Source organism: Syngnathoides biaculeatus, chromosome 9 (assembly GCF_019802595.1).
Source record: "Syngnathoides biaculeatus isolate LvHL_M chromosome 9, ASM1980259v1, whole genome shotgun sequence".
Classification (NCBI taxonomy): domain Eukaryota; kingdom Metazoa; phylum Chordata; class Actinopteri; order Syngnathiformes; family Syngnathidae; genus Syngnathoides; species Syngnathoides biaculeatus.
In genome coordinates, this window is record NC_084648.1 from 24,282,311 (window position 1) to 24,295,851 (window position 13,541).

The window sequence follows — 13,541 nt, forward strand, 5'->3', positions numbered from 1 at the left end:
TTTGAATCTCTGTTTTTTTTTTTTCGTAAAAGGTGACCCAAAGGTTATCGTTTTAATAATTTATAGACCTCCAAGATAAAACGGAAACTTTATGGAGGATTTTTCAGAACTGCTGTTAGTCAGTTGTATTGAGTACAACTATTTTGTCATAACTGGGGACATCCAAAGATCTTTCTGCAATTCAAGACACATTTGATCTCTCTCACCATATTAAGAGTCCAATTTACACTCGAGGTCACATCTTGGACCTGATCATCTCTAAGGATATTGAAATTCTATCGAATGACATTAAGGATATGGCTATTTCTGACCATTTTTATGTATTTTTTTTTATTGCAGATTCTTCCAAAAGTTAAAATAACCTCTAGCTCTATTAGGAAAAGGTACACAAATGCGAGTACTGCCATTAAGTTTATGGAGACTGTGGCTGTGCCACAGACTGTGAATGCTGAGACAGTTGATGAACGTTTGGACAATTTCACCTTGAAAATCAGAAATGCCATGAATGGTTTCACTCCTGTTAAAACTAAGACCATCCTGAGGCGACCGAGAACACCGTGGAGGAGCTTAATGATGATCAAGAGCTCTAATTCAGGGTGTAGGAAAGCAGAACGCAAGTGGAGAAAAACTAAACTCCAAAGTGACTATGACCTTTACAGACATTGTCTTTAATTGTAACCAAGACTTAGGCAGCAACACTTTTCTGAAATCATCAATAAGAACCTCAACAATACTCGTGCTCTGTTTGCTGTGGTTGACAAGCTTAACCCCCCCCCCAAATCAGATAGCTCCAGAAATTGTAAAAGCTGAAAAATACAGTGAGTTTTCGCGTTATTTTAGTGAAAAAATACAATTCATCAGCTCAAAGGTCAGCACAAATCAGCATAAAGATAAAATGATTTTACATTTCAAGCCTCCCAGAGAGTTTTTTTTTTTTTTTTTAAATAACCCGAAAACTCACTGTATTTTTCAGCTTTTACAATTTCTGGAGCTATCTGATTTGGGGGGCGGGGGGTAAGCTTGTCAACCACAGCAACCCAGAAGCCTCCCAGAGAAAACTCTTTTAATTGTAAAAATTTGATGCAGTTGACCAACAAACTTTCGAGAAAACTGTTCAGCAGTTGAAACCATCAACGAGCTGTCTCGACTCATTACCATCTGACTTTTCAAAACTATTGTGAAGTCAGTCCTATGGTGTATTTGGGATAGAACTCATCATTCATCTTCCTCCAAACATAGTTAGTGGAATTATGACCAAAGTGTTCCATTTTGGTCTCATCTGACCACAAAACCTTCTCCCATGACTCCTCTGGATCATCCAAATTGTCACTGGAAAACTTAAAGGTCAAGTGTCATCCCTATAAACATAAAAATAGATATTGTAATGCAAAAATACACATTACATTATTCACTTCAATGTCTATACGAAAAAATAAATATGAGCGGAGAGCGCGTCATCCATGTGCAAAGTTGCGGAAGTGTCATTCGACGACATCCAAGTGGTCACCATATTGGCTGCAACCCCTGTCCTTGACATCACCCCGGACATTCGCCATTGAAAACACACGGTGGCCCCTACTATGGGAGACGAACATGCCCCTTATGACACGGAAGCTCTTTTCGAAGAAGAGAACATCACACAACCAAGTGAAGTTACCAGGGCAATATTACCCTATTGTTTTGAGCCATATTCAGATGATATGCGATCACGGCCAAACTGCCTCACTGTCCAATCCACTTCCACGGTGGAGATGAGCCATCGTGGTCTGAACAACGCTGCCGATAATGCCGCACTCAGCCGCGTCCGACGACAACGCTGTAAAGCGGCCCAGCTCAGCGCCATGACATGTCCTGATTTAAGCAGGGGAACCTTCCGTGCCATGCATGATTTCAAACCATGACGTCTTACTGTATTACCAATATGCACCTTGGAAATGGTGGTCCCAGCTCTTTCCAGGTCATTGACCTAGTCCTATCGTGTAGTCCTGGGCTGATTCCTCACCTTTCTAAGGATCAATGAGACCCTACGAGGTGATAGTTTGCATTGGGCTCCACTCCAATTAAGACTGACCATTATGTTTAGCTTCTTCCATTTTCTAATGATGGCTCCAACAGTGGACCTTTTTTCACCAAGCTGCTTGGCAATTTCTCCGTAAGCCCTTTCCAGCCATGTGGAATTGTACAATTTTGTCTCTGGTGTCTTTGGACAGCTCTTTGGTCCTGGCCATGTTACAAGCTTGAGTCTTACTGATTGTATGTGGTGGACAGGTGGCTTTATGCAGCTAACGACCTCACACAGGTGCATCTGATTCAGTATAATAAATGGAGTGGAAGTGGACTTTTAAAGGCGGCTGATAGAGAGGTGTTCAAATACCTGTTTTTGGAGCTGTGTCACGCAAACTGTTAAAAAAATCATACATTGTGATTTCTGGATTTTTCTTTTTAGATCATCTCTCTCACAGTGGACATGCACCTATGACTGAAATTTCAGACCCCTCCATGATTTCTAAGTGGGAGAATTTGCAATATAGCAGGGCGTTCAAGTACTTATTTTCTTCAATGTAAGTGTTCTATTATTGGGTTGAAAAATTGTTAATTTACTTTTTATCTTTTAACTTCAGTATATTTATGAGTTTGCAATTTTGCACTTTGACTGAAAAGAGTGGCTTTCGAATTTTATCAGTTATTTGTTTTGCACAAGTATCAGTACTTTTAAGTACTGAACTCTAGAACTCTTGGCCTTTCTGTATATAACTATCTGCATGTTCTCAAAGAACTCTTCTAAACTGAATAAATTCTTTCAAAATACATGTGTATTTTTTGCTTGATCAATGACTCCTGCACTACTGCATGTGGTAAAATTAGTGGTTATATTTTATATTAATATAACAAGATCCCCAAAAGGGGTGCCACGGTGGTGCAGCTGTAGAGCATGGGCTTCACAGTTTTGAGGACTGGTTATCAAATCCCACCTGCGCCTGTGTGTAGTTTGCATGTACTTCCTGTGTCTCTGTGGGTTTTCTCCGGGCACTGTGGTTTCCTCCAAGATCCTAAATACATGCATTCATTTAAGACATTAAATTTGTGATTGTGATTGATACAGATTGTTAGTGCGAGTTTTGTCTGCATCCATGTGTCCTTCATTTGGCTGGCTACCAGTTCAGGGTGTACCCTGCCTCCTGCCTGATGATAAATGTGACAGGCTCCAGCACTCCCGTGACACTCGTGAGGATAAGCGGCTCAGAAAATGGATGGATGGATCCCCAAAATGACTTTGATCAACATAGGCCTATGTTTCATAAGTGCACTGGATAGGTTGATCTGTTGTGCTAAAGACACATTTGCCAGCCATTATAACTGCTTTTTATATGCCATGTCACAATGTAAATGATGCAGTCACAAAATAAAGAGGTGCACACTATTATTTCATGCTGTGATATGCGAAATTGGATGTTAAAAAAAAATTAAATTATATTAGAGCAACACAGGAATCCCATAATTTTACTTTCATTTCAAGAAAATATAGTGTACTTACCCATTTTGGGTCATATTAAAATTTGCTGATTAAAGGTCATCCTTGTAGAATTCTTTGTCATGAAAATGTAAAGGAATCATTATATTACAGGGCATGTTTTTCTGTATGTTCAGGTTGTAAGGAGTGTTGTGAGCGATGTGTGGGTAGTTTGCCCTGGGCATCCCTCATTGCCACCATCCTCCTCTATATGGGCGTGGCCTTGTTCTGTGGATGTGGCCATGAGGCATTGAGTGGGACTGACAGCATCCTCCAGAACTACTTTGAGGTCATCAGAGCCCCTGGAGAAACACTGGATGTGTTCACCATGTGAGTGACAACTGTAACCCAAACCATACCTGGATATATGGTCAAGATTGGACCTAAATAATTTAAATTTACATTAAATAAATAACAATTTGATTATATTTTCTTTCAGTGTTCCAGTATTATTGATCTAGATTTCCACTACAGTTTGAATCATAAATGTCATTTTTAACCTTGTGGTGAATGAGTTAATAAAGACTAGTACAGTAATTTCAGTAGAAGTCAGAGATGAATGGGCAAAGCCATACATGGGATAATAGGTTATTTGAATAATACTTTAATAAAAAAACACAGACTATGTGGTCGTAACACTCCTTTGTAAGAGACTAAGAGAAACCATCTGATTTAAAAGTTATGTTTAGGTAAAGTTATGTAAGTCAAGTTAAGTTATGTTTGGTACATCAGTGGTGGAATGGAGGATTACAAAATTTTAAAATGCTGCATTCACCTCTTAAGATGGACTTCCCACAACAGAAAATACAGTAATGGCCAGTAGGGATGGAAAAAATACAATTATATCAAATACAAATATAAACACCGTCCTTTTGCTGATGCTTACAATTTCTATAAAATTAAGCAAAATGTTCTTCTATATGCCATACTAATACATTGTTATAATGTATTCTACAATTAAAAAAAAATGTGTGCGTACTGCACTAAAGCAATAATCTTTCATCCATCCTTTAGGTGTAGCATTGCAAGATGCTGGATATAACAGATTTTTGACAAATACTGTAGTTTAACTCTTAATTTGTGTTTGACTGATGATGAATACATTCATTTTAGATATGCTCCAAATTTGCTTTGTCAGAATCCAGGTATCATTTACATTTCTATTGCTTTACATGGAAAACATAAGACCTCCATTCTAATTTGATTGGAAAACATTTCCACCTTTTATCAAAATATAAAGATTTCACTTCCACTTGAAATGGCATTTCTTCTTTGATTGAGAATAAAAAACTGATCTTTATTTTCTCCACAGCATTGACATCCTGAAGTACATCATCTATGGGCTTGCAGCTGGATTCTTTGTCTTTGGAGTGCTGTTGCTGGTGGAGGCATTTTTCACCACTGGCGCAATTAGGGATCTGTATGGAGAGTTCAAGATTACAGCTTGTGGACGCTGCCTGACAGCATTTGTAAGAAATCTTTGATGTGGCTGAAGAGACATAACAGGAGTCAACAATTTTACCTCATGGTATTCTATTATGAATCAGAATCATCTGTATCAAGTCTGACAACAGACAATTGAAAGAAAATACTTTTGAGACATAAAGAAATAAAAAACACAGTCACTGACCAATTACCAGTATTCAGTTAATGATGGGTAATGGTCTTTTTTTTTTTCTTTGACAACGAGCAAAAAGATGCAGAGCAGTTTGAAATGACTAATACAACAAAAGTCGTTGTAAATACCATTGTACAACGGATGCAGAGACCTCAGGAATTGTGTGCAGTTTAAAGTGACGAGTAGTGTGATAATCTGGGACAATGTCAATTGTGCAAATGTTGCAGATGCTACTCAGGGACATGAGTAGCCAGTATTGGTCACAATTGGAACACAATACTGATTGAATGGCTGCTGTGGCAGGCCGTGATTGCTCAGAAGCCACAGCTGGGGCTTTTTGAGGATGGAGTTGATGTTGAACTTTCACTTAAGGCCCTGAGAGACTGTAATTCCCAAGTTCCTGAGGGTCTTGATGGTTATCACACCATAGTTGGACAGCATGAGGGGCAGCTGTGGTGAAGGATGCTTCCTAAAATTCATGATCAGCTCTACAGTCTTGAGCGTCTTCACCTTCAGGTTATGTTGGCTGCACCACAGCTCCAGCCTCTCCACATCCTATTGCTATACAGACTTGTCTTTGATGAGGCTGATGATTGTGGTATTGTCTTCAAACTTCAGGAGTTTGATAGCCGGGTGCGTCGAGGTGCAGTTTTTCATGAAGAAAGAAGAGTGTCAAGAGCACAAAACCCTGGGGTGTTCCTGTGTTAGTGATGGCGATGGTGGTGATGCTGGTAGAAGAGGTAGTGTCCCCCAGACTCACATGCTTTGTCCTTCTCGTTAGGAAGTTGTAAATCCACTGGTAAATGGCAGCCAAGATACTGAGCTGGAGAAGCTTGGAGGAGAGCAGTTTGGGGATGTTTATGATGAACGCAGAGCTAATGTCCACAAACAGGATCCCCATGTTGGTTCCCACGCCATTGAGATGTTCTAGGATTAAGTGAGCCCCATATTGACTCCGTCATCCACAGACCTATTTGTTTGGTAGGCAAACAGCAAGAGGTCCAGCAGGGAACAAGTGACGCATGAATGAACGTGGTAAAAAAAAAAAAAGAAAAAAAAGGATATTTCTGAAACACTGTACTTGCATTGAAAAAGCTATATTCAAATTTGACATGAAATTACTTTTAGAGGCTGAGAAAGGGTTCCATGAACTTTTTTATGTATTGATAGATTCTCCTGTCAAAGTTGTTTTCTTTGGGGAATCCAACAGGACTCTGAATGAGATTTACATAAAGTCCAGTACAGTAATGGCAGGCAATTTTAGCTGTAGCCTTAGTTATTGTCCACATTACAGGACATTTGACTTCGCATTTGCAATTTTCAAAGCAATGGGTCAAGGCTTTCCAATGTACAGTACATCCTTGGAAATAACACCCGCAACCACACAGGTCTCTGATGTCTTTTGGAATAAGCCAGAGGACAAAAAAAAGCAAGCAGTGAGAGGATAACATTATTGCAAAAGGTGCTGTAATTTCTCCATATGAAATGACGATATAAAATAGAGAGAGCCGAGATCACTACCATAATCATGAACAGAGGTGAGGACTCAAGTCAAGAATTGGAACGGAGTCATGAATTTGATGACTTTAGACTTGACTTGGACTTGGAAAGCAATGACTAGTAAATTCCCTTGGACTTGAACCCATTGACTTGAAATTACTTGCTACTTTGACCAAAGGACTGAGAAACAAACACTTTGTTGCTCTTTCGTCAGCTACATATGTCACAGATTGCTTCTCTATAAAAAATTTTGAATGATGGCAACCTAATGCTGTTGGTCTTAATGATCAGCATTAGAACAAAGTGTCCCACATTATTTTTGATAATGTTGAGTTGCTACCTATAATCTTAAGACACGTCCCACCATGATCGACACGCTCTAGGGCAGGGGTTTTTAATAAACAGTTCGAACGCGTTACCGTGAGCCCAAAAAAAAAAATACATCAGCCATCATCCGTCTATCTTGTCACTTGATTTAGGTGTGGCCAATACTTTGGTTGCTCACGTCAATTGACTGACAGTCAGTTTGACCAATCTTGGCCTTTCGTGACATGTGTCACTACACAAGTGCACAGAAAGGTACGTTCTAGCAAGCTGGCGAGTTGGCCTCCTATTTTCTGCACATTTTTTTGCTTTTTCATGGCAGTTGCGGTGACGAAACATCCGTGCGCCCCCCATCTTAGCAACAATAGAGTCAGCACAGTACCGTCGGTGGATCACAAGAGGTTGGCTACTTGAAAAGTAGATCTTGGGGTGACAAGGTTTGGGCACCCCTGCTCTTGCAGAAGAACTAACCAATGGGTCATTCTTAAGTACATATTTCTTTTTTTTTTAAAAGTATGTGCAACATCCTCACAAGGGTCGTGAGAGGGCTGGAGCCTATCCCTGCTATTTTCGGGCAGGCAGCAGGGTACATGAGTACATACGTGAGTTAGAACAGTGAGCATCATGCCGCCGAGAAGAAAAAAAGTTAGGGCGCGGACTTCAGTAACTAGCGCTGCTAGTAAGAAAGCTAAGCCTCTTTCATCGCGCGCAATGTGTTTGAAGGAAAAACAACAGCAGGAGGAAGAGCACGTCCGGGAAGTCACGCACCTCCTGGGGACTCTAAACACCTTGCAAACCCCAATGAGGACGGTCCGACAAAGAGACAAAAGAAGCAGAGAAAGGATTGCAGGATCCTGGACCGGGCTGTTGAGGATAGTCTGGTGGAGTTTTTCCACGAAAATGAACTGCTGCTTTCTGGATCTTCCATAGTAGGTGCTCTCTACTGTAGCTTAATATTAAATGGACCTTGCTTTTACAAAGCATCGATTTATATACCCATATGCATGGAAGTTTGGGAAACGCTCGAATGACGCTCAATGGACACCAAACGACGTTTGTTTCACTTTGGTTACACGCTGTGTGCGCTAGGGGATTGGTCAATGGGCGTTGACAGGTTGCCAGTGAGTCATTCACTGCAAAGCAAACGATTAAGTAACAACCAAGTAAAGCTATAGTTACGACTGACTAACGATAGGCAAACACGTGCAACGCTCGGCGAACCTTAGTAAAACGTTCCACGGATGTTCTTGAACGTTCTGCAGCGTTTAAAATTAAACGTTGATGAACGCTGGTCTCGGTGAGAACTTTTGTGCATGTTCGAAACTTTTTTTCCGGACCGGCGTTCTCTGCCGATTCCCAGCGATCATTGACGTTCACTGGCGTGGAAACAACACTACTCTGGGGCTATCCCGGCGACCATGGGCGACTACCAACGTTTCCTCAAACGCTATAGGACGCTGGCCAGAACGTCATGGTGTGATGGGGCCATTAGATACACCTGTGTGATATCGTTCGCTACATAAAGACACCTGTCCATCCCATACAATCAGTAAGTCTCAAACTTGTAACATGGCCAAGACCAAAAAGCTGTCCAAAGACACCAGAGACAAACGTGGCTGGAAAGGGCTAGGGGTAAATTGCCAAGCAGCTTGGTAAAAAAAGGTCCACTGTTGGAGCAAACATTGGAAAATGGAAGAAGCTAAACATGACGGTCAATCTCAATTGGAGTGGAGCCCCATGCAAGATATCACTTCGTGGGGTCTCAATGATCCTTTAAAAGGTTAGGGTTTGGGTCAGCCCAGGACTAGACGACAGGACTTGGTCAATGACCGGAAAAGAGCTGGGACCACTGTTTCCAAGGTAACTGTTGGTAAACACTAAGACGTCATGGTTTGAAATCATGCATAGCACGGAAGGTACCCCTGCTTAAACCAGCACATGTCACGGCCCGTCTTAAGTTTGCCAATGACCAAATAAGATACATCCATTTGGATGATGCAGATGAGTCATGGGAGAAAGTTTTGTGGTCTAATGAGACCAAAATTGAACTTTTCGGTCATAATTCCACTAACTGTGTTTGGAGGAAGACGAATGATGAGTTCCATCCCAAGAACACCATCCCTACTGTGAAGCATGGGGGTGGTAACATCATGCTTTGGGGGTGTTTTTCTGCACATGGGACAGGACGACTGTACTGTGTTAAGGAGAGGATGACCGCGGCCATGTATTGTGAGATTTTGGGGAACAACCTCTTTCCCTCAGTCCGAGCATGGGTGATGGGTCGTGCCTGGGTCTTTCAACATGACATGACACAAAGCACAGAGCCATGAAAACTAAGGAGTGGCTCCGTAAGAAGCATATAAAGGTTATGGTGTGGCCTACCCAGTCTCCAGACCTAAACCCAAAAGCAAATCTTTGGAGGGAGCTGAAACTCCGTGTTTCTCAGCGCCAGCCTAGAAACTTGTCTGATCTAGAGAAAATCTGTGTGGAGGAGTGGGCCAAAATCCTCCTGCAGTGTGTGCAAACCTGGTGAACACCTATAGAAACGTTTGACCTCTGTAATTGCAAACAAAGGCTACTCTACCAAATATTAATCGTGGTTTTCTCGGAGGTTCAAATTCTTATTTTCTGCTGTATCACACAAATAAATTGTTTAAAAATCATACATTGTGATTGCTGAATTTTTATTTTTAGATTATCTCTCTCACAGTGGACATACTGTACACCTATGATGAAAATTTCAGACCCCTCCATGATTTCTAAGTGGGAGAACTTGCAATATAGTAGGGTGTTGAAATATTTATTTTCTTCACTGTATCTACAGGAGGAAACCAATTGGTTCTTCATTATTAAATGAAATGCTCTTGCGCTTTAACAAACTAAAATATATTTCATCCATAAGCTTATTATTTGACAGAATTTTAAGTGGGATACTTGATTAATAATTGCAGCACTATTGGATGCAAACTCTTTTTTGTAAAAGCGCTGTTTAATGTCACTTCAGAATTACTGCATAGCTGTTTCATAGAATAATTGAGAACATAAAGAGTGGCTTTGACTCGGTAGATCGAGCAGGTTGTCCAGTGACCGAATGGGTTGAATCTCAGCTCTGATTTTCCACATTGAAGTGTCCTTGGGGAAGCTACTGAACCCAACTTTGCTCTCAGTGGACTTGGCGGCACCTTGAATGGCAGCAGACCACCATTGGTGTGTGAATGGGAGAATGTGAGACTTTGTAAGGTTCTTTGTGAACTGCAATAGTGTATATAAAACACTATATAAGTGCAGACCATTTACCATTTATATTGCCAAAAGTACTTGCTCACCTACCTTGACTCACTAACAGTATGAACGTAAGTGACATCCCATCCCTCGTCCATGGGGTTCAATATGATGCTGGTCCATCTACAGTTTCAACTATTCTGGGAAGGTTTTGTTAATCTGTTGATGGTAATTTTTGACCATTCTTGCAGAAGCACATTTGTGAGATGATGTTGTACGAGAAGGCCTGACTCTCAATTGCCCCTGTAATTCATCCTAAAGGCGTTGTATGTGGTTGAGGTCAGGACTCTAAGCAGGCCAGTCGAGTTTTTTTTACACCAGACTTTGTCATCCATGTTTATATGAAACCTTACTTTTTGCATTGGTGCAGTCATATTGGAAGAGGAAGGGGCCAGCTCCAAACTCCCCCCATAAAGTTGGGAGCATGGAATTATCCAAGATCTCTCAGCACAGTAAAGCATTCAGTTTCTTTCACTGGAACTAAGAAGCCAAGCCCAGCTCCTTTAAAACAACCCGACACCATAATACCCACTCCACCAAACCTCAAACTAAGCACAATGCAGTCACACTAGTACTGGTCTCCTGGTAATGGCCCAACCCTGACTCATCCATCACATTGCCAAATGGAAAAGGTTGATTTGTCACTTTCAAGAATGTGTCTCCACTGCATTTAGTGATGTTAGTATGGCTTGGATGCAGTTGCTTGGCCATGGACACCCATTTCATGGCGCTCTCTGTGCATGGTTCTGTTCTTGGACTAATCTGAAGGCCACAGGAAAGTTTGAACGTCTGTAGCAATTGACTCAGCAGAAAGATGGTGACCACACTATGAACTTCAGCATCGCCTGACCCCACAATATCACTTTAAGTGGCCCTCAGCTACATGGCTGGGTTGCTATAGTTCCCAATTGATTGCACATAACTTTAATGCAACAACGGTCGACTGTGGAATATTTAGGAGCAAGGATATTTCATGACTGGAGTTGTTCCACAGGTGCCATCCTTTCAAAATTCCTCACTGGAATTCAATGAGTTCCTGAGATTGACTTGGGACTCTGTGTTAAATAAAAACAGAATACACTGATTTACAAATCATGTTCAACCCATATTTTATCATATACACTACAAAGACAAGATTATTAATGTTAAAAATGATAAACTTCATTGTTTTTTGCAAATAATCATTAAGTCAGAATTTATGGCTGCAACACGTTCCAATAAAGCTGGGAAATCTAGGAAAAAAAGATGGAGAAAGTTGAAGAGTGCTCATCAAACACCTTTTTGGAACAACCCACAGGTCAATAGACTGATTGGGAACCAGTGAGTGACATCATTGGGTGTAAAAGGAGCTTCCCTGAATTGTTCGGTCATTCACAAGCAAAGATGGGGCGAGGTTAACCTCTTTTAAATAAATTTGTGATAAAACAGTTGAAGAGTTCAATTTTCAATGTTCCTCAACATAGAATTACAAGGAATTTAGGAATTTCATAATCTTTTTCTTATAATGCCAAAGGTTCAGAGAATTATGAGAAATCAATGCATGTAACCGACAAGGCCGAAAACCAACAGTGATTGCCACTGGCCTTTGATCCCTCAAGCACTGCATCAAAACCCGACATCTGTGTTTAAAGGATATCTCCACATGGGCTCAGGAACACTTCAGAAAACCATTGTCAGTGAATACAGTTTGCCGCAAGGATGCAAGGAGGAGAAGTGTCCCGTGGTTTGACGAGTCCATATTTCAAATTGTTTTGAGAAATTGTGGATGTCATGCCAAAGATAAAAAGAACCATCTGTTATGAATGCAAAGTTCAAAAGCCAACAAATGTGGTGGTATGGTGCTGTGTTAGTGCCAAAGGCATGGGTAATTTTTACATTTTTGAAGGCACCATTAATGCTGAAAGGTGCGTACAGGTTTTGGGGAAACATATACTACATACATATACCACCGAATTCCACCTAAAAAAGCTTCAACAATTAGTGTCCTCAGATCCCAAACGCTAATTGAATGTTGTTAAAAAAAAAAAAAAAAAAAAGGATGCAACACAGTGGTAAAGGTACCCCTGTTTCAGGTTTTTTGGAACATGTTGCAGCCATAAAATTCTAACTTAATTATTTTTTTTCTAAAAACAATAAAATTGGCCAATTAGATCATTAACTATACTGCCTTCTTTCTGTATTAAATTATATAATGGAAGAACATGATTTGCCAATCAGTGTATTGTGTTTTTCTTCATGTTTAACACCACGTCCAAACCTCATTAGAATTGGGTTTGTAATACAATGATAGTATTTTCACTACAAGCAACCTGGCGATGACTTTGGGAGCATGACTTAGTGGTAATGTGGTGTGACTATAAGTACATGTTAGCAGTTCAAAGTTTTATTTTTTAGAACATGAAACCAATTAAAAGACAACAAAAGAGGTGAAAAACCTCTGTGTCACTTCTGAAGCCTCAATAGCTGCACAGATTATTTAGCTATGCTTCTGTTTGCCAGAATTATGCCCAATTGTTGGCCAAGAATGGATGGACATGATTTTACTTCCCAGAGGTGGATATTCCTCTATGGTTTCAGCAAAGCTCCTGAAACCCAAGATAACAGGTCAGCCAGATGCTGTGAAAGTGTGTCCGCAAGTGCACACCGATTATTATTATTATTTCTTGGGCATGTTTACTCATTTTTAATGAATTTATACATTTTTTTTCACAGATCATTTTACTTACAACTGTCTGGTCAGAGTGATTTGTTTCAACAGATATGACAAAAAATGATGAAAAAAAAAAAAGAACCTGTGAAACGGAAAGCTGTAATTGCAGTCAAAATGATTTCTGACGTTTCCTACAAGAAAAAACAAGAAAACAATTTAGAGAATGTAAATCAAACAACTCAAAGATGAACATCCAAAACAGCCGATCGACCTACTTAGAAACCAACTGTCATCTATCCATCCATCCATTCATCCATCCATCTTCTACCGCTTGTCTGAGGTCGGGTTGAGGGAGCAGTACCTTTAGCAGGGGTGCCCATAATTCCCTCTACCCAGCCAATTCATCCAGCTCTTCCAGGGGGATCCTGAGGCTTTCACAAGCCAGCCGAGAGACATAGTCTTTCCAATTTGTCCTGGAATGTCCCCGTGGTATACTTCAGGTGAAACAGGAACACCTCACCAGGGAGGCACCCAGGAGGCATCAAATGCCCCAGCCACCTCATCTGGCTCCCCTCAATGCGGAGGAGGAGAGCCTTGGAACTAAGATTCGCTGATCTTCCTTTGGACAGTTTTTGGTTGACTGCTGCCAAGGAGTT

General features: G+C 40.7%; 1 protein-coding gene across 1 annotated transcript in view; it reads left to right on the top strand.

Moving 5' to 3' along the window:
- Positions 1–13,541, top strand: part of gpm6ab (glycoprotein M6Ab) — a 71,757-nt gene that overhangs the window by 39,789 nt on the left and 18,427 nt on the right. Inside the window, exons 2-3 of the mRNA XM_061830827.1 lie at positions 3,649–3,841; positions 4,824–4,980. Of these exons, the coding sequence (XP_061686811.1) occupies positions 3,649–3,841; positions 4,824–4,980 (350 nt within the window). The remainder of the gene's footprint in view (positions 1–3,648; positions 3,842–4,823; positions 4,981–13,541) is intronic.